At 50.3% G+C, this 25,203-nt stretch overlaps 3 protein-coding genes across 11 annotated transcripts in view; 1 reads left to right on the top strand and 2 right to left on the bottom strand.

Moving 5' to 3' along the window:
- The window catches only part of TGFBRAP1 (transforming growth factor beta receptor associated protein 1), a 34,130-nt gene extending 23,582 nt beyond the window's left edge, over positions 1-10,548 (bottom strand). For 2 of the 4 annotated variants that reach the window (XR_004133105.2, XM_031441023.2), the window contains exon 1: positions 9,874-10,548. Coding sequence is in view for 2 of the 4 variants with exons in the window: in XM_031441023.2 (XP_031296883.1) it covers positions 9,874-9,887 (14 nt within the window). In the remaining 2 variants the exon portion in view is untranslated. Of the gene's footprint in view, positions 1-5,224; positions 5,299-9,873 lie in introns of those variants that run through there. The other 2 variants (XM_031441024.2, XM_064481779.1) reach the window with 2 other exon arrangements.
- A 40-nt stretch (positions 10,549-10,588) lies between these two features.
- On the top strand, positions 10,589-19,120 carry C33H2orf49 (chromosome 33 C2orf49 homolog). Of its 4 annotated transcripts, none has more exons than XM_031441027.2 (4): positions 10,589-10,839; positions 12,708-12,874; positions 14,240-14,618; positions 16,481-19,120. In XM_031441027.2, exons 1-4 carry the CDS (start codon positions 10,741-10,743, stop codon positions 16,652-16,654), a joined length of 819 nt encoding a protein of 272 aa, XP_031296887.1. In that variant the 5' UTR covers positions 10,589-10,740; the 3' UTR covers positions 16,655-19,120. The 4 variants fall into 4 exon arrangements, with proteins under 4 accessions (XP_031296887.1, XP_031296891.1, XP_031296886.1 ...); XM_031441031.2 differs by having other exon boundaries at positions 10,590-10,839; positions 16,476-19,120; XM_031441026.2 differs by having other exon boundaries at positions 10,591-10,839; positions 14,234-14,618.
- Positions 19,121-21,267: 2,147 nt separating this feature from the next.
- The window catches only part of FHL2 (four and a half LIM domains 2), a 47,031-nt gene continuing 43,095 nt past the window's right edge, over positions 21,268-25,203 (bottom strand). For all 3 annotated transcript variants that reach the window (XM_010991883.3, XM_031441021.2, XM_031441022.2), the window contains exon 6: positions 21,268-23,855. In XM_010991883.3, coding sequence (XP_010990185.2) covers positions 23,704-23,855 — 152 coding nt within the window. In that variant the 3' untranslated portion in view covers positions 21,268-23,703. The remainder of the gene's footprint in view (positions 23,856-25,203) is intronic.

The following is a 25,203-nucleotide window of genomic DNA, read 5'->3' as shown; positions in this document are numbered from 1 at the left end:
CAGGGTGGAAAAGGAATCCCTCTTAACTCTTCAAGGTAAAATAACTGGGTAATTAGGGGCTGGGCCTGGGGAAGGGAGAGGAAGCACCCCTCTCAGGGGACAAGAGGACCACTGGCCCAGGCGCAGGGTGGACGGGCCAGCGACCGTCCCCAGCACGAGAGCCACTGGGATCCAGCGCAGTTTCCTCAGAGGCGCTCCTGCTGTCTGGGGGGACACGGAACACATTCCAACATTAAATTAAATTAAATGTCACTGTTGCCACTACGGCATCCTTGACAAAAACCTGTCCCTACAACCTGATGGCGAGAAAACGCCAGACCAACCCGAACTGAGGGCCATCTATAAAACCCTGCCTCTCCTTGAGGGTGTCATGCTCATAAAAATCGAGGGAAGACAGGACTGTCACAGACCAGAGGCCATGCAGGCACGGCCCTGGATGCCACATGCGGGACTGAGTGAGAAGCAGGACAGTGGCACGTGGTGAAAAAACCCACCAGCAGAGACCCGGGGCCTTTGGTCAGTGGTGCTGATGCTACCGTGATGGTTCTGATCACTGTGCTGTGGTCACACGGAACCTAATCACAGGGGAGGCTGGGTGGGGGCCTTTGTGAGCTGCAGTATTAATGACTCTTCAGTAAGGCCATTGACCTCAAGACAGAAAGTTACAATAAAAAGTTAAATGTTATCACAGCTTATTGCTGTATTAACTTGCTTACGGTGACCAAAAAGAGAAAGCGGAGCTGGGAACCTCCTTTTCTAGCAGGAAGGGAGATGCTCAGAACTGTCTGAGTGTCAGCCCAGCCACCGAGGCGGACAAGACGGACCCTGGGAGGTCCCAGCTGGCTGACTCAGTGCCCCAGGAGCGACTTTATGGTCCTTCTTCATTGAGTTACTTTTGGAGGTGATTTTTCTCAATTTGAGCATCCTAGCTTAAAATTACAGGCATGAACAATACCTACAAATTAAGTCTTTCCTCCTGAGAACGCATTTCAAGGAGGAGAGTTGGGGACTTCTGCCGATTTGAAGTATTTCCCATAGATGGGTTCAGGCTGCACTGGGATCAGAAGGAGCTGACTCCCTCCAGGCCCAGATCCGCCGCACACAGGAAGCCCCAGGAGCAGACAGGGGAGCCCTGCCCAGCGGGGGAGAGCCCAGGCCTCCCCGGTGCCCTCTGGAAGGGCCAGGCCCGGAGCGAACCTGGCCACCCGGCGAGCCCCGGGAGAGTGGGTGCAGGGCAGAGTATACCTCCACCCTGTTAACCTGGCATCCGGAGCTCCGGTGGCTTGGTCCCCTGCTTAAGATCTCGGGCAAGTCATTTAGAGCCTCTGGGCCTGTCTGCTCCTTGTAAACAGGAATCCAGGCGGATGACACGCTTCCTCTGTTATCCTCTGGCTCCTCTGGAGGACAGGGTGGTGCTAACACAACCCCAGGGAAACCACGGATCCTGGAAGGCTCCTCCCGCGCCAGGATCCCTGTCAAGGGTTCTCATTTTCTGGGGAAACGGAGCTCTGGACAGGCTCAAGGACCATGGACAGCGCGAATCCAGCCAGGCCCTTAACTGCGGAGCCCACTGCCTGCCCAGGGGTCAGGCTGCTCCAGGTATGGATGAAGGATGGATGCAACTGACTGTGGCCCTGACATGGCCGCCTCTGAGAGCCTATGCAACTGACTGTGGCCCTGACACGGCCTCTCTGAGAGCCCCTGGGCCCTGGCTGTGGTGGGATGCTTCGCTCTGAGGGGTGGATATCATTGTGGACACGCAGAGACCTTGGGTGGCCTGCTCAGGGTTACGCAGACGCAAGGTGAGGAAACGGGGACCTGACCTCAACTTCTGTTTCTGAACCATGTTCTTTCCACTCCATCGACATGAGGGGACAAGTGTGATTTAAGATCCCTGATGAGAATCAAACAGCTCCAAACATGGGAGCCCTGCGGTGTGAGGCCCACAGGCGAGGTCCTCCTGCAGCTCCTCCCGAGCGGCCCTGGTCACCAGCAGGGCCCCACTTTCCATCCTGAATCTAGACAAGGACGCCTGGTACCCAAACTCGTCCTGCCTCATTAGGTTTCTCTGCTGCCAAAATGCCTTACCCCTCCCCTCGCCCCACAGACAACTTCTGCCACAAATGAACGCTTTCTTCTCACGGAGCACAGCGTCAGCCCTGCCTCGCTGAACTTCAGCTAGAGAGTGACATGTCTACATGCGTCTCCCCTAACCCGGCCATCTTACCAAAGCAGGCAGCAAGTTATGTGACATCCGTGGCCCCCTAGCCCGGGCAACCCCTGCTCTCCTCCAAGTCCTCACAGCCATCTGCTCAACAACTCAACCTGGAACTCGGCCAGGAAGCAACCACACATTCACTGACTTGTACCAAGGACAGCTCTCCCCTCTTTTGCAAGTTAAGACACTGCTGGACAACCATTTCATGTCATCTTCTGCACTCACGTGACAGACATCATAAGACTAGTTCCATCACACAAACCTGTTTTGACGACCTGAAAGAGTATCTTACAAAAGAAGGAAACGATACATAGCTATACTGTCATCTGGATCTTAGCACACACCTGTGGGTAACTGTTCAGAGCTGGTACCCTTTTCTTGGGCGCTACTAATCAGAACTATTTAAATACACACGTATGTACTTGTACACACATACACACATTTACACACAGCACATGTATACATGCACCACATACATGCACACGGTGTTTAAGTGTGTTGCTCTGTACGTATTACACACATCCGATAATAACGACATTAGCAGTTCTAACAGAAGCCAGGATTCGGGAAGGGCAGGGGAGGTGGGCAGGGAGGAGAGGGGCGCATGCATCCCCAGGGCATTTCCTTTGTAACGTCTTCCTCAACACTGGGCCCTCAAACAGCCATAAGAATTATCGAGGGCAGACTCGATGCTAGGCAATTGTCCTCTTTTGCATCCGTTATTTTTCTCAAATCTTTAATTCACCCAACAGCAGCTACTTGACTATCCAGAAGACCTGGATCTCAAATCACCTGCAGGAGTTCACAGCACGCTCATGGCCGCTTCTGCTCTCCTGCACGAAGCACTCCAGCTCAGCTGGGGCGCCCCAAATTAACTTGTGACTTCTAGGCTCAGTAGTACAGTATTTTTTTTAAATAAAGACAAGTCAGGGTGGCCACAGAGGAGATGAGCTGTAAAGTCTGGGCCAAATTACTGGGCAGTATCCAAACACCTGGCTGCCACAAATGATCACTTTAATGTATTTCTAATGGGGACTGGATTCGGACCAAGATGAAGATGTTTAACCCATTAAATAAACCTTCCTAGAGTTTTCTTTAAGGATCACAAATTTTTAATATCGGCATGAAGGAATAAGCCATAATAATGACTTTTCTTTTCTTTCTTTCTTTTTTTTTCTGAACAGAAATGCAGCTGCAAATCAAGCCTGAAAAATGTAGCTTTTTTTTTTTTTTTTTAATGGAGGTAGCAGGAATTGAACCCAGGACCTCAGGGATGCTAAGCACGTGCTCTACCACTGAGATAGACCCACCCCACAGACTGAGCATTTTTTAAACAGTGAGCTAGGAGCTTTCAAAGCCTGTCAGCGAGGGCTGCCTGGGGGCAGATGGGCCCCCGCACATCCCTGTTGCTTGAGGTCTAGGCAAAGGTGGAGGTGTCCTGGGAGCCCACAGTGGTGGACAGGCAGCCCCCGACTCCAGGCCCAGGGGACTGCCGCCCACCACCTGAGTGGAAGAGAAAAGGCAGAGTGCATACCTGCAGGTGAGGGCAACTACCACACCTCTCCCGCTGTGTCTCCGTAAAATGCAGACAGAGATGCGCACAGCCTTGGAGCTCAGAACCCGCGAGGCGGCTAACGTCAGAGGACAGCGCTCACCAGGCTATCAGTGACTCGGAGCACTAGACCCCTGCCTTCACGGCTGAGAGAGCTACAGCCAGCCCTGCATCCTCAGTGTATTTATTAACGATCATTCATCAAGCGCCTGTGAAGTCCCAGCCCTGCACCAGGTGCACATTTTCTTAAAGGGACGCATCTATCTTTTCTCGTATTTTCCCCTCTTTTGATTGAGGAAATTGAGACGCAGAGCGTCCAGCAAACTGCCCACAGCTCACAGCTAGAAAGGGGCCGGGTCAGGGTCTGAACCCACAGCTCCATGCTCACCCACACCACCAGCACGGAGCAGCACAGAGGAACCGGGCCTGGGAAGGCAAAGGATAGACACCTTCGGGGGTTCCAGAATGCACTGTTTCTAGGGCCACACGCCAGATGCCGCTTCAGTGACCGTTGAGCTGCGTGGCTGGCAGAAATGGAGGAAAAAAGAAAAGGAAGCAGCTGGCCAGATGTTCCTTCCTATCGGACCACAGGGCTGGAGTTTCTCGCTGAGCAACAGAGAAAGGTGGCCAGAGGAGGGGCTGGCAGATACGGCAGGGCCCCAATCCTGGGTTCTGAGCCCGGGCTGACCAGCTCCCGCTGCAGAGACGCCCCTCACACAGCTCCCAGTGCCCTCCCCTGCCCTAGTGCCACTACCTGCCCTCTGCCAGCACCTGGGCCAGGACTAACCCTGATCCCACAGGTGCTGACCCAGGCACCAACCCAGTCCATTTGCAATAAGAAGCACTGGGTGAACCCCCACTTCCAGCAGCCAGGTAGGGCCTGGGGGGCTTTGGGAGAGTCACCCAACAGCCCCCGGCAGAAGCAATGACAGGTGCGCACAACGGCAGACTACAGCCTCGGTCTTTAAATCATCCCTTTAACACTCGGGAGGCAGGTGGAAAACCCAACTTCCACCCGCACCTCCATGCCAGAGGAGACAGCTGTCCGCCGCCCCCTGGGCTGAGGACAGGGGCGCGCTCTTCCCTGCTTCCGTCACACCCTGCCCAGTCTCCCAGCTCAGGCCAGATATTCAGGCCCGAAAGTGACCCGGAATCGGCTCTTCAATCCCGAGAGCTCTAGGAAACGTCGATCACAGCGATAAAACCGGTCCGCACACGGGTGGAGGGGCGAGGGGCCCCGGGGTGCCGTCCTTCTGAGCTCCTCCCCGAGAACACTAAACGCCCAGCCCAGTGGGGACGAGGTCCCCGGTCTCCCCTGCCCCAAACACACGCGCGCCGCGCCCCCGCCGGGCCTCCGGGGGCTGTCCCTGCCTCGTCGCCCCGCGCACCTGCCCGCGCACCTGCCCGCAGGCCGCCGCCCTCCGGCCCCTTCCGCGCTCCCAGCCCGCACTCACCGGCCCGCGCTCCGGCCGCTCCGGGCCCGGCGCTCCGGGCCGCGCGCTCCTGGGCCCCGGCCCCGGCTCCGGCCCGGCCCCGCCGCTTCCCGTCACGTGGGCGGCCGAGGGCGGGAGCGCCGGGCCCCGTCCGGCCTGCGGCCCCGCGTCGTTGAGAGACCCCGCCCTGGGCTGGCCAGCCCGGGGCGCTCCTCCGGCCGCACGGCCCGATCTGCGGGGGCCTGGCGCTCCCGCCCGGGGCGATCCGGCCGCGCGCTCGCTGCAAGCCTGCCCGGCGCGCGCTGGGGTCGGTCACGCGGCCGGGGGGCCCCCGCGGGCCATGCCTTCTGCTCCCCGCCCGCTTCCAGCACCGCGGCCGCGCTGGGCAGTGCCGGCGCTCGGGAAGCTCGGCCCAACCAGCGAGTGAACGAGGCCCCGCGTCCATCAGGCCTGGGAAGGGCTGGACCGCGCTGCCGCCTGACACAGTCGGACAAGGAGCTGACAGCTGGTGGCCCCTGAGGAGCTGAGATGTCCGGCCACCCCGCCCCCTGGGCCCACAGCGGCCCAGGATCCGGGGGTCCTTTCTGAAGCGCCGAGGCCTGGCACTGCTTTACCCCTTCTAGGAAAGAAAACCCGTGGATAGCTATTCCCCTGGATCAAGCCGCAGCGAAGAGTCCTAGTCAGGGTGAATCCATGAGCCTAGCTTCAATACAGTCAAAACCCAAAAGCTCCCTCCAGAGCTGTCAGAGCTCGATTATTAGCACATAAAAAGCCTATTTTTCCCAATGATTTTCCCTGACTTTGGAACCCACCTGTGGCCTCAGGGTTCCCCCTGCACCTGGGGCTTACAAAACAAAGATGACATCCCACACCCGGAGGCAGATACCAGAGTCTACTCTGTGGGCTTCTGTCTCAAAGACAGAAAAAGAAATGACCCCCCAAAAAAGTTGAATGAAGGAATTTACTCTTTCGTGGCCTGTCTTTTACCCACTTCCCTTCTGAGTTCATGGCCACACGCGTGCCCCAGCCCCAGATGGTGCATCAGCTCTGACCCAGTAGGACCTGTGCCCCTTGCCCAGCCTCTGGGCAGGGAACGGGGTTCCTGAGTGTAGAGCTACCTGTGCTTCAAGGGCCTGCGACTAAGGTCTAAGGAGGCTGGCAGCCAAGGGAGCCAGGGAGCTGAGGACCTCGGGGTAAATTCAGCCCCGTCTCCCCACTTGTCCAGGCCCCGGAGAATACGTGACTGGCTGTCAGGTCATCACTGGCCAGCTGGGCCTAGGATCCACTCTGCACTTTTTACCATGCCCCGGCGTGAGATTAGCTGCAAAGCTAACACCTAGTGACTGTTGGACACCGGGCTGAGCGCCGTACAGCGGTAATCTCACTTAAACCTTGCTGTAGCCTTACAAAGTAGGCACCACTAATTTCCCCACGGTACAGGCGAACAGAGTCAAGAAGGGAAAGACTTCTGCCAAATTCCACGGTAGTAAGAACAGAGCAGTGATAAGAACCCAGAGCCCAACAACTCCGTAAAATGTTTCACGTATAACGTTAAGTTCTATTGATCACATGGTTTATGACCACATTTGAGTTCTGCTTTAAAAATCTAGGCATGAAAATGTGTTAACCAAAAAGGGGAGTGACAGGAGATCATTCAGAAATAACTATTTCCTTTCTGAAAGGATTTGCGGTGAGATTCTTAAAATGGCAAACCCCACCTGTGCATGTTATTCCATCTACAAACATTTCTCTTGCTGACCCTTCTGGGGTGTCTATTTCACACATGGCAGGACCCTCCACGTTATTCTGTAAACATGCAAAGATCAGCAGCAGGCTGCTTCTAAGTTCCTCGTTGTTTCAATTGGCTGCATTTAGGAATTATCAGTCATGTTTTTCAAAGGAATTATTAGTTAACTTTATTTATTAATATTTGTTAAAATATCCCATGGGCCCATACTAATCCTGTTAAGACTATTTTACAGAATATGGAAAAAGTGTGTTCTAATAGACTAATGAGGATTAAGAGCTGAACAGATACAACAGAACACTTTAATAGTTGCCACCTTAAAACTTAACATCCTCACACTTACACTGGGTTCCTCACTTCCTTGGTGGCTCTAAGCTCCCGGGGGCAACAAGTGTGTCCCTCAGGTTCTTGCTGTCTGTCTGCAAATAGGAGGCACTCAACTACTTTTTAAAATTTCTGATGCTCAATAAACTAGCTCATCTTTAAAAGAAGCTTTTAATGCAAAGATTCTGTTACTTGAATTTATAAGCTCTTTTATTTAGAGTACACATTTGGCACATCTGGGTACCATTTTACAAGATAAGGTTAAGCAAAGAAAGGTTACATTTGGTTTTTTTTTTCTTTTAAAGCAGACACATCTTACTACGTGCCATGTTTTAAAAGCTTTTATGAAGATTAGCTCATTTAATAATACATACATGTATATTCATATACTTGTAATCTAGAGTCAGTTCAATAAGCTTTTGGAACTGTTATTCAAATCAACCACTTCTTGGGCAGCTCCATGTACCAGGTACCAGGGCAGAGGCTGCTTGAGATTCTGAAATGCGGAAAACACAGCCCCTGCCTTCAAGCAGCTTAATTTAGTGCGGTAGTTTAGAAAGCATGTTCCAAAATCAACAGTGTCAACATCACCTTAAAACTTGTTGGAAATGCAAATTCCTGTGTCCCCACTTCAAACCTCCTAAGTCAGAAACTTGGGTTGTGGGGCCCAGTAAACTATTTTTGCAAGCTCTCCAGGTAATTCTAATGCTCACACAATTTTGAGAACCAGTGATTTAATGAGATATGTGGAAAACATACCCACCTAATCAGACGTGTCTGAGGATCAGGAAAGGCTTACTCACATCCAGTGAGCACACACTTCCTATTCTTATACTATGTGCCAGGTGTGGCGCTACGTGCTGAGAACCCGAAGATGAAAGAGACACTGTTTCAAGGAGTCCATCACAGAGTTGAGCTCTGAGATGGGTTCCACAAGAAAGCCAGTATTTTAAGTACATAAATGCATCTTCAGTATGATCTGATTGTAAAAAGAATGAGAAATGACAATAACAAAAAATACTATCATGGTACTGAAGGTAATTATTTGAAACTCAAAGCAGAACTGTAGTTTTAAATAGCTAAAAACACGGGTCCAAAATGTGAAGTGTTTTCTAAATTATTATATTCACTTTGAAGCTCCTTAATTTCATTTATGCTCAGATGTACTGTTGACAATATATCGGATAAAATATTCATAACATAAATATCTTAAATATTACACCACCAACTAGGAGAATCAACACCCAAGTTCTCAGTATAAATTTTGTTCATCATTCTCTCATTCAAGACACTGACTGAGGCACTAAGTGCAAGCTTGGGGCATGCTAGGGACCAGCTGGGAGGTTCAAAGGAAGTGTACGGACCCTGTCCTAGAGGAACTCATAACCTAGTGAGGTGATGATGCCAGGTAGGGCAGTTTTTGTTGGTTTCCCTCAGCTTTGACTTGTCAACTACAGGCACCAAATCAAAGTGTTAATAAAAACCTCATGATCTTTGAGTGAAGGGAAAATTCGCATCATTAAACATAAACATTTATGGTTACTATATAACACTCACAGGTAATACCGTAGCAGGAAAAAAGTTTAATCTACAAACTCAAATGTGTAACAGAATTTTTTTCTGTAACTGAACTTTATTCTGCTTTAGCCCCCACTCCGCTACAGTGACAATAATCTTACCAGTGGAGGCCAGCCCCTTTCCTCAGGGCTGTGCTTAGATTAGGGAACTTCTGAAGTCCCAAGATGAGGAGAAGCAGGAGACATCAGATCCTTACATTACTGGCCCCCACACAAAATCTGAGATGTTCTTTGTCCACTCTGGTGTTTGGTTTTCAGTCTTTTGGTTTCCGTGCTGACAAGCCTGGCCCCTCCGATCACTGCCTGGCTTGAGGGTCAGGGATGTCTGTGTCTTTCTTGTCCTTCCATGTTGCAGGAGTCTCTGTGAGGTGGCCTCTCTACCTAGACGTATTTGAAAGATCACCTCGGAACTGGTTAGAAATGCAAATTCTCCCCCACCCTACTTCCTACTTGGAAACTCTGATTAAAATAGTCAGCATTAGGAGTTTGGGATTAACATACACACTATTGTATATAAAACAGATAAATAACAAAGATCTACTATATAGCACAGGGAACTATAGTCAATATCTTGTAATAATCTATATTGGAAAAGAAACTGAGTAAGTAAATATATGCATATGTACAACTGAATCACTTTGCTGTACACCTGAAACACAACGTTGTAAATCAACCACACTTCAATAAAAATAAAAATTTTAAAAACCCGCACACACAGTCAGCAGACCGCATATTCTCTGAGGCTCCACTCTCCAAGGCACTGCCTGGGGAGGAGTGAGGGTAGGCGTTACCGAAATCATAGTCTCTCCTTCCCCTGGAGTGGGGAGGGCTGTCAGAACCTTATTCTATTCCCTCCTCTCTGACTCTTTGATTTTTTTCTTCTGCCCAGGGGACACTGCCTCTATCCTGAGATTTTGCTTCAGCGGCACCAAGAATTATCTACATGGATTTAGTTTTAAGCAGGGAACTGATTTTAGTTTTAAACTGGGAAATACTGAGTTGGTGGGGAGTACAGATCTTACCTGCCGCAAAACATTTTTGGTGATGAAGAGCTTGAGGCGTCATGTTAGGTGACTGGTCCTGGAAACCACAGGGAGAAGGAACACAGCAAGGACGGGGAGCCACGTTTCCAGGCTCTGACGAGCTCTTCCCCCCGCCCCCCCATCTTGCCACCTCTCTCCCTGGAGGACCATCAACAGCTACCGCAAACCCCCAGATACTGGCAGCAGGGGGGCCGCCCCCTGCTTGGGCTCCCATCTCGAAGCACTGGGAGGGGCGCTGTCATCTTCCTGTCGCAGGTACGGAACCCGAACGAGAGAGCGGCCGTGTCGCCGGCTCCTCGGCTGGCCGCTATCTCCCTACGTGAGCAGGTTCACTCGGAGTCTTATTTCAGGGAACACACACCTTAGGGCCTACTACGTGCGAGGCGCCGGGGCGTCAGGGAGTCAGAGCCTCCGGCCTTACTTCATACCGAAGGAGGATTAGGAAATAAGCCATAAAACGCTCAAAAGAAAAAACCAAGAAGCTCCCAGACGCGACAAGCGACATATTTGAGGTAACGTATCTCGGCCTCCCACACCTCCTTCCCGCGAGACAGTCCTGGGACTCCCATTGGTCTCTGCCCCTGATGTCACAGGAGGCGCGACCAGGCGCAACCAATCGTGGCCAGCTCGGTGGACGTCGCCTTTCCCTCTCTTCCTGCCTGACTTGAAACGCCAATCCGGTCTTCCGCACACAGCCCTTTTACCTGTTTCGCTCCCCGGGTGCTCCCCGGCGTGTGGCGCACCTGAGTGACGACACACCCGGGACCCCGCCCGGCGCGCGTCACTTCCGGGACGCTTCCTCGCGGGGCCTTGTGGGTAGCCGGCCGGGGTCTCCTGGCGACGACGATGGCGGGGGATGTGGCGGGCCGCGGCTGCGCGGATTCGGAGCTCCTGCTGCACCCGGAGCTGCTGTCCCAGGAGTTCCTTCTCCTCACCCTGGAGCAGGTGCGGCGCGCGGGGACGACGGGCCTGCTCGGCGGAGGTGCTTGGACTTGAGCTCGCCCGGGTGATCGGCGGCGGCGCCGGACACGCCCGCTGCCAAGCGCGCGGGGACCGGCCGGGCCGCCTCACGCCGCCGATCAGCCAGGAAGGACGCGTCCTTAGACGGCCAGGAGCTGCTGGGGCCCTGACGGCTCGGGCAGGGGCGTCCCTGGCGACCCCCGCGGCCTGGCTGTGAGCACGGGCCTGCGGAGGAGAGGGGCCAGGGAGGGTCGTGCGGTAGGAATGAAGGGGGAGGCCTCGGAGAAGCCTCCCGTCCTCCGCCCTCACCGCATTCAAGGAGGGGAAGCTGAACCCCGGAGCGGCGAGGTGACTACCTGAGGCCGCACCGTCGAGGGGGGTGCAGCAGGACAGCTCGGGGTTCCAGGCCCTCCATGCAGCGTCTGCTCTTTTTCAGCCGATGTGGCTTCTGACAGCAGACGGAAAATGCGACCAAGAACAGCGATAAGTGCTGTTTAAAGTGGTAGAGAATTACTGAACGCTTTTTGGGGCTTTTAGGTGGCATATTTTGTTGGTTTCCTTGTGTTTTCGCCTCAGTACTCTTTCTCTGATTTCCTCAAGCACCCCTCCCCCCAGTAGATTATTATAGGGAATGTTCCCTTTCTCATCTCTGGTTCTCAAACTTTTTAAGTAAATCAGAATCATCCCAGGGCTTGTGAAAACAAGACTGCTGGGCTCCATCCCCAGAGTTTTGGAGTGTGGCCTGAAAGTTGCCGTTTTTAACAAGTTCTTGCTGCTAGCCTGGAAACCACAGTTTGAGAGCCACTGTCCTGGAGCAGTGCTTCCCAAACTAACGTGCCTGTGGATTCTCCAGGATTGTTGTCCAAGAGGACCCCCGGGGCTTCCCCATACCTCTGAGTGAGTACAGGGTGAAAATTGATAACAAAGAATGGTCCAGTATCAGAAACAAAACAAGTTTGTGCTTTTAAATTCTGAAGAATAAAAAGAACAGGGTTAAGTTTATCATAGGACGCGGATTTGATTTGCTTATGTTGTACTGAACGTAAATGTTTCCAACCTTCCTGAATTGCTTTTGAGCCCATGATGTCATTTCCAGCCTTATTTTCCTTCCCAAATCCAAATTATGTCTGTGACTGCTCCTGTGCCTTGTGCTATATGTCTTCTGTTACGTTGAGAACAAATTGGAAGATGAGGAGGAATGAAGTGTTGCAGAGAGGGGTGGTTGGGCAGGGCTGGAAGTTCCTTGAAAGAGCCGGCACAGATGTGAGGGGCTGCTTGTTCTGCCCATGTGCTGCTGTCAGGACCATCGTCAGTTCCCATCCACAGGGCTATTTGAAGTCTGGGTGGTTAACTTCAGTTTAAGAAGCACTGTTGGGGGAGGAAGGGGAATGGTGTACAGGGCGAGTCCCCAGCCCATTCACCTGGTCGCGGTGGCAGCACTGTAGGCAAGGTTTTCACAGAATGTAGTAATTGTCATCATTCGCTTTCTTTTATCTGGTCTCCCCAGACCCTCCCCCATTTTTATTTCCCTCCAAATCTTAAGATGACATTACTGGAGACAGTCTTTGTGCGCAGTGTGTGGGCTGAGCAGGATGGACAGCAGCCCTTGTCATACCGAGGACACGTGGCCTTGTCTTTAAGATGAGGCTGAACTGAGTGTGTGAAGAGCGCAGCCCCTTCACAGCGCTGCTCCTTGCCGTCTCCTGTAGGATCCTAGGCTCGTGTCCAGCACTGAGAGTGCTCTATGCTGCTTGTCTCAGTAGTAGTATTTGTTGCCCTGGTAGGTGGGTCGTGAGTTCGTTACTAAAATGAAGGATGCTGTTTTGAAATTACTTTTGTTTCCTTTTCCACAGAAGAACATAGCTGTTGAAAATGACGTGAGAGTAAACAAAGACAGCCTTACTGATCTTTACGTTCAGCACGCGATACCACTGCCTCGGAGAGATCTGCCAAAGAACAGATGGGGGAAAATGATGGAAAAGAAAAGGGAACAACATGAGACAAAAAATGAGACTAAAAGGTACTTTTTGGTGGTTCTGATTATCATGTTACATGACTGAACAGTTTTGCTTTCCTTTTTTCCCAGGTAAATGTAGGTAAAAATACTGATTTACTCAGCCGCAATTTCCTGAGCACCAGGCACTGTGCTTACAGCAGGAGTAAGACTGACAGTTCCCTGCTTATGTTTTGATTGGGGGAAACATAATTAAAAAGTAAACTACATAGTATGTTACCTTATGATCAGTGCTAAGGAGACAAGTGACACAGGGAGAGGGGTTACAGTTTTAGGTGAAGTGGCCGGGACCACCTCCCTGAGAAAGGACACTTCAGCCAGACCTGAGGCAGGAGGGGGTGAGCTGGCCCTCCTGGCGGAACACGGGCGCCCAGGCAGGAGCGCGTCCACACGGTCCACCAGGAACAGCAAAGAGGCCGCCAGGGCCTAGCGAGAGAATCAAGGGAGGGTCTGGGAGGATGTGGCCTGGAGTGAGTGCAGAGGATTGTCCGTCTTGTAAGAACCCTGGCATGGTGCTGAGACAGGAGGCCACTGGAGGATTTTAAGCAGAGTGATGACACTGTGGCTGCTGTACTGAGAAGTGGTTTGAGGTTGGGAAACCACTTGGGAGGCTGAGCTATAACCCAGGCGGTTGACGGAGGTGACTAACTGAGGTAGTGGACTTGGTAAGCAGTGGGTGGCACGTGTTTTGGAGGTAGAATCAACAGAGTTTACTGAATTGTGAGAAAAAAAAGTAGGGTCAGGCAAGACTCTGAGGTCTTTGAACAAAACAGAATTGAAGACAAAGTCATACAGTTTCCGGTACACTGTTTAAAAGTTTTAAATTTCAGGAAATTTCAAAATTAAAATTACACAGATGTTACAGTTACAGTTAGTTTAGAAAATGCCTTGGCTTTAAAGGCCTTTAATGAATGGAATGGAGTGTCCTATCTCATTGTCTGCAGACTGCTGCTACAGTAGTTTGGTATAGTTTCATAGTTTGTTACCTTCTCTAAGTAATCACTGATACATCAGGATAACCCTATCAATAAATGGTGATTTTTAAAAATTAAAACTTTTTAATTACTAGGAAATCATGTTTTAAGTTTTGGGGTTAGTTGGTGGATTGATGTTTTAAAAGTACCTGCATCTTATGTATACATGAAAGCTAATTTTAAATTTCTTGTAAATAAATATTTTAAACTTCAGAGCACTAGACAAGTATCATTTCATTTAGGGTAAACACAGGAAATTTTATTTCCAGTTGTCCTACTTACAGTGGCTGAGTCTCACCAGGAAGTCTGTTCTGGTCATTGTTTTAGCTTTTGAGTTCCAGGGGACTGGTTTACCACCCAGACGGTATTTTTCAGGAACACATCTCTTCAGTTTCAGGAGTGGCACCGTCGATGGTCTACGAAAGAGAGCCCTTGTCATGCTTGAGGGAAGCTCCACGAGCGCGAGCATCAAGGTGAGGAGGACGGAGGACACGGACAGCGGCCGGCCCAGGCCCCCGCCACCGGCACGCGCCCCCAGCAGTGCCTTTCGGAAATTGTCAGATTCCTCTGCAAGTGTTTCACCCCTAATTTTGTCTTCCAATTTGCCTACGAACAATAAGATGGAACACAATAATAATGACACTAAGCAGAACCATGACTTAACGCATAGGAAAAGCCCTCCGGGGCCCGTGAAGTCGCCACCTTTGTCGCCCGTTGGAACGACCCCGGTGAAGTTAAAGCGAGCAGCTGCCCCTCGGGAGGATGCCGAGGCCGCGGTGAGTGTCGGGTTTCCATGCCAACGGGAGACGTGGTGGCGGAGGCCCGTCAGTCCGCTCTGCCTCACGCCGTTCTCGAAGCCTTCAATAATCTGTCTCTTATTTTTACCTCTCTTTTGTCATGTGACTGAGGCCCTGGAATTTAAAATCCATGATGATATGCTAATACTTTTTAAAGTGCACTCGGTTTATTTCTGCCTAGAGTGTGTAAAAAGAGAGTCTCTTAGGCACTTTTTCTCAGTTTTCCTCATCGAGATCCTTTATCTGTCTTGGAGCTGAAAGGAATATTCCTTTGTTAGTGAGGCTCAGAATGCTAACTGAGGTGTCCAGGGTCACCCGTGGATTAAGTCGTGTTTTACAGCTTGACCTTGAGTCTGTCTGTTTGGCACTCCCCTCCAAGCCACACCGGGGTCTTCAGCATGCGCCCCTCACCACCTGGGAGGACGGGGCGGCTCTGCAGGTGCGGCCCTCTCGTGCGCCCACAGACTTCAGTGCTCAGCTCTCTCACGCAGACCCGTGTGGGTCCACGGTTCGCTTTGATGATGAGATTGTGTGTATGTGTTCAATCTTTCCCTGGGTTTCTCAGAGAAGTGTTTCTCTTTTAAACGCCCGGCAGTTTTATAGCTTTTATTCCTTGTCTTAGTTTGTTCAGGCTGGTATAACAGAAAATTCCGTTGACTGGATGGCTCAAACAGTATACATTTATTTCCTACAGTTCTGGAGGCCAGAAGCCCAAAACCAAGGCCCCTGCAGAGTCAGGGTCTGGTAAGGCCCACTTCCTGGGTCACGGTCCCCTGCTTCTCACTGTGTGCTCGCGTGGTAGGGGGTGCGGGGCGCTCTTGGGGTCCCTCATGAGGGCAGTAATCCCCGTCATGAGGCTCCACCCTCACGACCTGATCGCCTCCCAAGGGCCCCACCTCCAGACACCATCACTTCAGGGGTTAGGTTTCAGCGTAAGAGTCTGAGGGGACACGGACCCTCTGCCCGTGCGCTCTAGTATCTTCAAGTTGTGTGTCAGAGGAATTGCAACTCAGAGTGGTTCAGACACTCAAAACAGCAGCCCCTGTGTGTGTGGCCCGCCCAGGGCCCTCAGCAGCTCCGTGACTCCTTTTGCCACCGTCACAAGTGGGCACTGTCATCACTCCCACCTCACGGGTGCAGGAGCAGCAGCTTAGCTGTTGAAATAAACTCATGCGGGTTCCATGGTTAGCAGCAGCCAGTCTGCAGTTGAGTGCGGGCCTGTCTGACCCCGAGCGCAGCCTTATTGTGACACTGGTCCAGCATCGTCACGGTTGTGGGAGCAGGAGGGGGCCGGGAGCCGGCCAGACCTCCAGTATTGCTGGAAGTGAGTTTCCATGATTTTTTTCTTTTCCAGTCTCTTTAAAACATATTTTTCTACTTAGAAAATTACTACTCTTTCAGAGGTGTGGGTTTTTTTCCTTTTAAGTCTTGTATTAAGGTCTCAGGTTGTGAGTTGGGGGAGAAGAGAGCTCGGCAGGGAGGGAGTGGTCAGTGGTTCTCAACTCTGATTGTACCTTAGCTCACCTGGGGGGGCTTCCAGAAAACCCAAACAGAGGTCAGAGCCCCTCAGCCACCTCAGTGGGTGCTGACTGGGCTGGCCCTGGGAGAAGGCCCCGGCCAGGGCACGATCATCAGCGCCCAGCCCTGGGTGAGTCCGCTGTGTAGACATCTGGGAACCAGAGCTGGAAAAGGGAGTGGGGCTGGGCCCCTTTTCCTCTCTCCGGGAGCTGCCCCACCAGGTGCAGAGTGGCCAGCCTTGGTGACTTAAAATGTTCACTTCGGGCATCCTCTGACGTTTCTGCAAGGCTAAGCTGATTTCTGTTCATGTCTTTTCAGAATAGCCTGAAGCCCCCAGAAGCAAAGAGGAAGATACAGCACGTTACGTGGCCGTGAGCGGAAGTTTCCAAAAATGTAAATATAACTGTAACTGTAGTTTTTCACACAAGTTCACATATATTGACAGTATTTACAGAGATCTTGATTATTGTGGAATTTTCTTAAGAGGTTTAAATTAGGTTCAAAAAATAAAGTCCTTTCCTTTCTCTTTCTCCCTCCCTTCCTTCCTTTAAAAGAAAAAATTCTTGCCTTTCATGCCTTGATTAGGAAAAAATTTCTTTTTAAACAATCAGTTTAGTAGAAATCATTTATTTGACTCCAGTCTAATAATTAGCTGCTAGTCTGGTATAAAGCATTCAGTGAATTCTAGGAATTATTTTCATTAGTCTGTTTTGGTCTTTGGGGAAATTTGAGATTTTTTTAAAAATCAAATCTTTTAGAAGCTTTCTTTCGTTTCCCATGCAAAAGAAATAAGAGTTCATCGCAATATTTTAATAAATCCTGCCAAGCCCATCCTCGAGGCTCACCACAGGAAGCGTGCTTGTAGTGCTGCCAGTCGCCCAGGCAGGACAGGCAGGCAGCGCTGCTGTCCTCGAAGTGCTCCCGTCCTTCTTTCCAGAAAAATCCAAAGGGGTCATCAGTGCCTGCCATTGCTCCTTCTGTCCAGTCATAACAGAGGTGGCTTGTTGAGAGTAGACCGGCCCCCACACGGTCCTGCCCTGCCCGCGCCCCCTGCGCGTCTGGGAGCTCCCTCAGCTCCTGGAAGCGTAACCTTTTCAGAGTGAAGCTGTCCTTAAAGTCTCCAGGTGAAGCAGTCACGTTAGAGGTGGTCCCTGATGGCAGGGAGGTCACAGCAGAGGAACGGGGGTAGAATTCTGGGACGGGAGAGTCCAGGAATCCTGGCGGGGAGGGGACTCGGCGAAGAGGGGGTGCTGAGTCAGATCCCCGCGGCCAGACGGGCTTCCGGCACTGTCACACGAGGAGGTGTCGTTTGTGTCATGTGCCGTCACCCCCTTGGGCAGTGAGAGTCGGGAGAGTAGGGTCTTCGTGTTCACGGGTTCCGTGCCCACCTTTCTGCCGGTGTTTGTAACCAAGGGCGGGGGCAGCGTGCACGCCTCCCTGTGTGGTTGCTCTTCTCGTTGGGGTCTGGCTTCTCGGTACTTTTTACAGCAATTCATGCCTTTGATTTGTTAAAACAAGCTTCTTGGTTCAGCTATTGAATAGCCTTACAAAAAGTTAATTCAGCCTTGCAGGTAAGTACTGTACTAAAACTTTAACCCTGCAGTTTTTAGCTTTTCTGCCTTTATCCAGACTGTAAATCTGTACACCTAAGACAAAACTGACAGGCGCTAAGGCTGTGTAAACTGTTCATGTGATGGTGAAGTGGTAAACGTGTGGCTGTCTGCGGGGCTGGCGTTTGTAACGTTTTTGAAGGACAGCCGTCATCCTGTACATACTGTGCACTGAAGAAGGTTGTAAAAGCGCAGGTTTTAGGGCAGAATGCCGAATTGTATTTTCTGTTCAGTTTTCTCTTCCATCTGCATTTCTCTCTTAGTTGAGAGAGTTAGCCATTTGACGGTTTTAAGTCAGTGGAAAATTATTTTTAGTTACTCAGTGAAATTAATTTTTAATTTGCGTATTTAACTTACAGAGTAGGTTGGTAATAACAGCTGTACTGTGTAACCTCGTTGCTTCAAATTGAAGTTTATCCTATGAACACTCAGTCAGTGCTCATGCAGCGCCTTCCCGAGCTATTCTGAGTGGGAAAAGCCTGTGTCGAGTGCTGTGTCACGAACTCCAGCGCCCGGGCACCGACCCGCCAGGGGCGTGGACACGGCTCCGCAGACGGTGGCATCTCGCGTGTCGCTTTGCAGGCTTTAGATTCCAGGCCTCGACCTGAGCAGCAAACACCCGGACGGCTCCTCGCCTGCTGATGTGGGCAGATCTGGTTGCTTGGACTCTCTTGGGGGCAGAGCGCGGGGGGCCATCGAGTCCCTTCCTCCCGTGGCCCGTGCTCTCCTTCCTCCCTGCCGCTCCCTCTTGTCCCCGGTTCCCCCTTTTCCTATCCCCTTTCCTGTGGTCTCACTCTCTGCTCCCCTCCTTCCTCCACTGTCTGCTCTGCAGACCCTCAGCCCCAGGCCTAGGTTTGCAGATTGTAATCCTTGGCCCGCTGGTTCCCTGGGGCTGGAGCCAGAACCACAGACGCGGCGGGTCTGCAGAAGCCCCGTAGCACCAGGGCGCTGGCCTGCCCCCGGGCTGTGCAGCGCCGCGCCTTCCCGGGCGGCCTGCTGCTCCGGGTGGCTGCCGGCACTGGGCAAGGCTGGTTCCCACGACTAGAAGCCCATCACGTTTCTGCTAGTATTAAAGTTCTTCACAGCTGTAATCATTGCTCGCAGCAGTGTTCTGGTTGACTTCAGTTTTGAGGGATGATTCTGAAACTGATCTAGAGACTCATTCAATAGCAACGACCTTTTAAAAACTTACATTAAGTAAAACTGCCAGTAGATTAAGTCATATGTGTGTCAGAGCTTCCTCTGCGTACTGCTGTGGAACTTCATCATTTTTAGAGGCTCCAAAATGGTCAATGTTTTCAAGTGTGCTCTTTTATTAAATGCTTGTGCAAGTTTTGTAACTCGGTACAGAAAGTTTAACCTTGTAATGTACATTTTTGTATGTAAAGTCTTTCAAGTAGCCTTATCCTTATTTAAATAAAATGAGTAAAATGCTGGAGTAGGTCTGTCATTCTTAAAAAATAAAATGGAAAACACTCTAATGCCTTGATGTCTTTTTATGAGTAGACTATATGGAAAGTGTTATTTATTCTTTATAGCACCACCTCCTGTACCTGGGTTGTTGGGGTCAGGCCTGATCCTGGCGGTCCAGCCGCACCTGGCCCCTGCGGGAAGCGGTGGGTGCCCAGAGCCACCCCGTGTACGCGGGTCCTAATGGGCAGGGCTGCTCACTGAGTGCGCCTGCACTTCCAGACAGGGAGACCCGGGCCCCCCAGCCTTATCCTGGGTAAGCTTTCCTGACAAATAACTGACCAGATTTGGTTGAAGGATTATTTGTGTTTGGGGTGATCTTGAAAAAGTTAATTTTTTAATGGTATCTTCTTGTTGGAGACTGAAGCTCTGAATTAATTAACTTGGAAAAGCCTCAAGTAACTGTCTCCCTTGAACTTAACAAAGTAGATCTTTCACTTTTTTGTCTGGACAGGAAAGACAAAAAAAAAAATCTCACTTCTATTTAGATCATTTTTGCTCAAGTGCTTGTTGCCGAGTGAAGTGTTCTGCACCGCCCGGCTTCTGAACTTGGTTGTCTCCCCCGTTGTGCAGAAAAGATGAAGATGAGAGTTAACAAGTTCCTGCTCTGTGAGAAGGGAGCGTGAGGACTGGAAGAACCTGGAACCAGGTGGCAGCCCAGTGAGGTGGGGGACGGGGGCGAGGAGAGGCCCCGGGAGGAGGGGAGACAGGGAGCAGCTCAGGAAAAGCATCCTGTGCTGCGGATTGTAAAGGGCTACGTGGTTTCTGTTGTCCCTCTGTCAAGAGGTGGAGTCTGCCCCCCACTGCCAGGTGGGGACCAGGAGTAACTTGCTTTGATCAAGCAGTATTTCTACTCTTGGATCCCAAGGAAGGAACCTGCTGGGGAAACGTGTCCCAGCCCCGCGCCAGCACTCACCCAGCCCGGCTCACCCAGGCAGCTGACTCAGAATCACGAGGGGCAGGGGGAGGGTTGTTGGAAGCCACTGAGTGCTGGGGTGCTTTGCTGCTGGCACTGGGTGACATGCCAGCCAAGGGCGGGGCCCGCAGACGTGAAGGCTCTCACAGCAGCAGGGCCCGGTCAGTGAAGGCGGCGGGAGGCTAGCATAGGATGGGACGGGGTAGGTGATGGAGGACTGAATGTGGAGGACTTTGGATTTGATTCTAAGAGGAATTGGAAGCTGTTAACTGTGTTCAGACTTGCCAAGCATTCCTGTTTCATCAAAAGACAGAAGAAAGACTAGTTCAATAAATACATAATAGCCCTAAACATTTTTGTCCTGTAGTAAGATTACTTTTTCCTGGCTTTTTTTTTTTTTTTTTTAGTATGTTTGAACTAGGATAATTATATTTCTTTGGCTAATAATTAAGCCTTAGGAGGCTGTAAAATACCCGTTAAGGTAAAATTTATTTTCCATAAATTTTATAAAAACACCCTATCGAGCTAATAAGCCTTTGGTTACGTCTATTCCACCTTGCTATTTAATTTTTTTAAGTGAACTTAAAAAAATAAAACCTTTTTTTAAGGTAAGTTTCAGATTTATGGAAAAATTACCAGGATGGATGTCGCTTGTCTGTAACCGCCTCAGGAAGCCCCACAGATGGGTGTTTAAGGGCCATGAAGAGCACAGGTCAAAATTATCCATCATCCAAACAGTAGGGGAAATGGTACTGCGGGTGAGATGCAGTGGAAGCGTCAGGTGGGAGACAGCCTCAGAGTTTTCATGTAAATAATCAGGTAAAATCAAGCAAGTTGGCTTGCTATGTTTAGAGAAAAAAGGAAGCTTTTTTTTTTTTAACATTTTACAAAAAAATTTTTATTGAAGTACAGATGATTTATAATGTGTTAGTTTCTGGTGCACAGCACAGTGATTCAGTTACGCATACATACATTCTTTCTCAACACAAGTTATTACAAGATATCGAATATACTTCCCTGTGCTCTACAGTAGGACCTTGTTGTTTGTCTATTTTATACAAAATAAACTTTGTATGTGCTAATTTCAAACTCCTAATTTAACCCTCCTCCCCTCTTTGGCAACCGTAAGTTTTTTTCTATGTCTGTGAGTCTGTTTCTGTTTTGTAAATAAGTTCATTTGTATCATTTTTTTTTTTTCAGATTCTACATACAAGTGAGATCATATGGTATTTGTCTGACTTACGTCACTTGGTATGATCATCTCCAGGTCCATCCATATTGCTGCACATGGCATTATTTCATTCTAAAAAAGACAAGCTTTCAAATGACTGTTCAGTACAGGGAACTATAAAAAGTGTAACACATTTTAAGTTTTTTTTATTTTTATGAAGATACCACAAAATACTATAAAGCTTGAAAAGTCTTCTGCAGCTCAGTGACTTTACATTTATATGACTATATGTTCATATATATATATATATATATATATATATAAAACAACTCCCCAAGTCAAGATACAGAGAAAAGTTGGCAAACTTCCCATAAAGGGCCAGATGATAAAAGTTTTAGGGCTTGTGGGTCACGCCGTGTATAAATGAATGGGCATGGCTGTGTTCCAATATAACTGTTGTTAAGAAATCAGGCGGTGGGCAGGATTTAGCCCATGGGCCACGGTGTGCTAACCACACACAGAACATTTCCAGCAGCCCAGAAGGTTCCCTCAGGTCCCTTCCCAGCCAGGGGGTAACCACAGTTCTGGCTTCCATCTCCATTGCTTAGTTTTACCCACCGACATTCATCTTGTGCACTTTTATGGGTGTTTTATTTCACAACTTAATTAAAGGGTTGCTTAATGACAAGGACTATCATAGAACTGTGTTACTTTAGAGCCAGCCAGAAATACCGTGCGCTGTGAGGATCCCACGATCCCACCCGCAGACGCCTGGGGAGACGTGGGGAGAGGCAGGGGCACGTTCCGTGGGTGGTTGGACCTGGGGGGGTGTGACAGCCTGAACCTCAGCTCCCTTCTGTCAAGATTTCTCCTTCTCTCTTTGGCTTTCCCCATTTTGACTGTGATGTGTCTGGGTGTGGATCTCTTTGCATTTTTCCTACTTTGAATTTGTCCTGCTTCTTGGATGTGTGTTCTTAGATAAATGTTTTTCATCAAATTGGGGGAAGTTCCCAGCCCTTAATTCTTAAAATATTTTTTCTGTCCCTTTTCTCTCTCCTCTGCTGGGACTCCCATTAGGCATATGTTGGTACACTTAGTGATGTCCCACATTCCTCTGAGGCTCTGTTCATTTTCCTTCCTTTTTCTCTGTTTCTCAATTTCATAGTCTTTATTGATCTGTCTTCACTCATTTTTTGCCTTCTCTCAACTCAAATCTACCATTGACCTCTCTGGTAAATATTTTCATTCCACTGTAGTTTTTGACTCCAGAATTTCCACTTGATTCTTTTTTGTCATGTTTATCCCCCTATCAGTTAGTCTCTGTCTGATGAGCCATTTTTCTCATGCATGTCCCTTCAACCCTCTACATGTGGGTTCCTCTAGCTCTCTGAACACGTGTATAACACACATTCAGCAGTGTTTGTTGGGTGGGTCTGTGCGCCCAGTAAGCCCACTGCTCTTTGCTGAGGATCTGGTATGGCCTGGAGAATGCTTTCAAGTCTGTGCACATCCCACTCTGATTAAGTCCACGCCCACAGTCTCCTGGACCCCAGGGATAAGTGGGGTCCCAGGAGGGCTCTTCTCAGCTCTTTCCTCAATTCTGTGTTAGACTTTGGACTGGTCTGCCACTGTGCTTTCTGCTGTTAGCATCATGGAGCCACTAGCCCTCTCTTAACTGCTTGCCTCTAAGATCTTCATTGTTTTTGACAACCCTCTCAGGCACAGATCTTTTGGTACCAAATAAAGTCAGTGGCCTCAGGCAGAGCTGCCAGTTCACAGCCAGGGAAGTGCTGACACCTCCTTTTAAGTAACAGTTGTGATGCAAACTCAGTTAACAGGCACCCAGCTCATTTACCTGCAGTAACGTGTTGTTTACATTTAGACTCCTAATATTTCATCATTTCATACACCGCGCCTGACAAAAGATTTTGTTCTGATAACTTTATTATAAGCCATGTAATCTTGCTTTTGGACCCGTAGGACTGAAAGTCACACCGCTGTAAATACCAACTCTTCGTTACCTTCCATAGCTTGGAAACGTTCAAGTTCATGGTACGTTAACTGCGCTTAAAAATCAAATACACGGTGAAAGAAAGATATGTTTGTAAAGAAATCATTCAAAAGGGTTTGGACACTTGGATTTGCCTTACTTGATTACAAAGATTGAAAACCATCTTCCCACCCCAGGTTACACGGGGTCTCCGCCCTCCCTGGGATTGACCAAGCACGGGGGTTGATTAAAGGGTTTACACAAATGTGAGCATCGCTGAGAAGCAGAGAGGAGAGTCTCGAGGTGGCCGGTGGAACCAGGACATGGCATGGCCGGGGGGAGAGGGGGGCGTCCCTCTCTCACAGCGCAGGCAGTGACTGCCAGGGACCTCAGATGTCCTTCCCGCAGTCCGGGCACAGGATGTCGTCCCTCTCTGTGAGGAAGCCCCGGCCCACCAGGGACAGGGAGCACTTCTTGCAGTTGAAGCAGTCGTTGTGCCACTGCCGCTCCTCAAAGGAGATGTACTTGGTGCCGCCCAGCCCTGCCAACCGAGGACCAGACAGACAGGGGTGGACAGAGGAGGGAGGAGGGCGGTTAGAGCCAGGGGACTAGAAGGAGAAAGGGGCTCAGGCTGGACCCATTTCAAGGGCTGGCTTGTATAACGCGGACAGTATGAGTTTCCCCTGACCCGGTGCCGGGGCTCCACTTTTTTGTTACTGTTTTTCAGTGGAGGGACTGGGGATTGGATCCAGTACCTCATGCATGCTAAGCACATGCTCTACCACTGAGCCACACCCTCCCCCTGATGACTACTTCTTATTAAATATCTAAGGTATGTAGACAGCCTACTGCAGTACAGTGGGTGTGTCCTGCCACCAAGCCCCCAAAATAAAACCAAATCAAATACACAGAGTTATCTTTAATGAAATATGGATAACGAATTCCAATGACAAGTTCTTTCTGGAGGTAACGGTCCAGCCTACCACGTTAGGAGCAGGGTAACCACACCGCCTACTCCATTCATCAAGGTTTAGGGTCTCAGACTAGCACGTGACGTCACTGACTCCCCCAACAGTTGTTCCTTTCGCCAGTTCATTGCTTGGGCTGACATCTGGCATTAAATCTGTTCACAAGGGGGAGGCCTCTGAGCTCATCCTCTGGGCTAGAGAGAGAGAGGGCCGGGCAGGCACCCAGGTCTCCAAGGCAAGTTCTCTTCAACCCTTAACCCTCTGCCACCGCTGGGGCTGCGCCAGCAAAGCTCCCCATCCTTCCCTGAACACCTTCGATACTAAAACGCTGACTCCCCTCACCAATCCTAGACTCGCAAGGACCAGGAGACACCCTCGGGTCACACAGCCCAGGCTCTGGCCCCAAGGCAGAACCAAACCAGTAATTCAGGCCTGAGAGTCTCAAAGTTTTCTGCATATTTGAATCACCTAGGAAGCTTTTAAAAATTCTAACACACAGATCACAGCCCAAAGCAATTAGATCATAGCCCAGGCAGCAGACAGGTCTAAAACTCCCCAGGTGTTTCGAATGTGAGCATTTCCAGGGCTGGAGTCTGGCCAGTCCGCTGCTCTCCACACTGAATTTTCAGCACGGCTGTAGTTCAACCAGACTGGGGCCCTCACTCTGCCCAACCCTTGGGGGATGCAAAGGAACTACCCAGCGTGGGACCCCCTCCCTCCTAGAGCCAGACCTCAGAGGGAAAGTCTCTGTAAGAGGCTGGGGAGCATCTTCCAGAGCCCCGCACAGCTGCTGAGCCTGGACATGCCGGTTCCCTGGGCCAAAGGGTCATCACAGACTCACAGCCTCCAGTCTGGGAGAGAATCCGACCGAAAGCAGAAATCAGCCTCTTGAGGACAGACCACAGGGTTTGCAGGGACCAG

This window comes from Camelus dromedarius, chromosome 33, assembly GCF_036321535.1.
Source record: "Camelus dromedarius isolate mCamDro1 chromosome 33, mCamDro1.pat, whole genome shotgun sequence".
Lineage (NCBI taxonomy): Eukaryota > Metazoa > Chordata > Mammalia > Artiodactyla > Camelidae > Camelus > Camelus dromedarius.
The sequence above is the reverse complement of the archived record's forward strand: the minus strand, read 5'-3'. Positions and strand labels throughout refer to the sequence as shown.

Excerpts from the sequence above, each read along its gene's own strand:
- C33H2orf49 (XM_031441026.2), top strand. The coding sequence starts at position 10,741 with ATGGCGGGGGATGTGGCGGGCCGCGGCTGCGCGGATTCGGAGCTCCTG. Across the intron at positions 10,840-12,707 it reads TTCTCCTCACCCTGGAGCAG|AAGAACATAGCTGTTGAAAA; the intron begins GTGCGGCGCGCG and ends CCTTTTCCACAG. Across the intron at positions 14,619-16,480 it reads GGGAGGATGCCGAGGCCGCG|CCTGAAGCCCCCAGAAGCAA; the intron begins GTGAGTGTCGGG and ends TTTTCAGAATAG.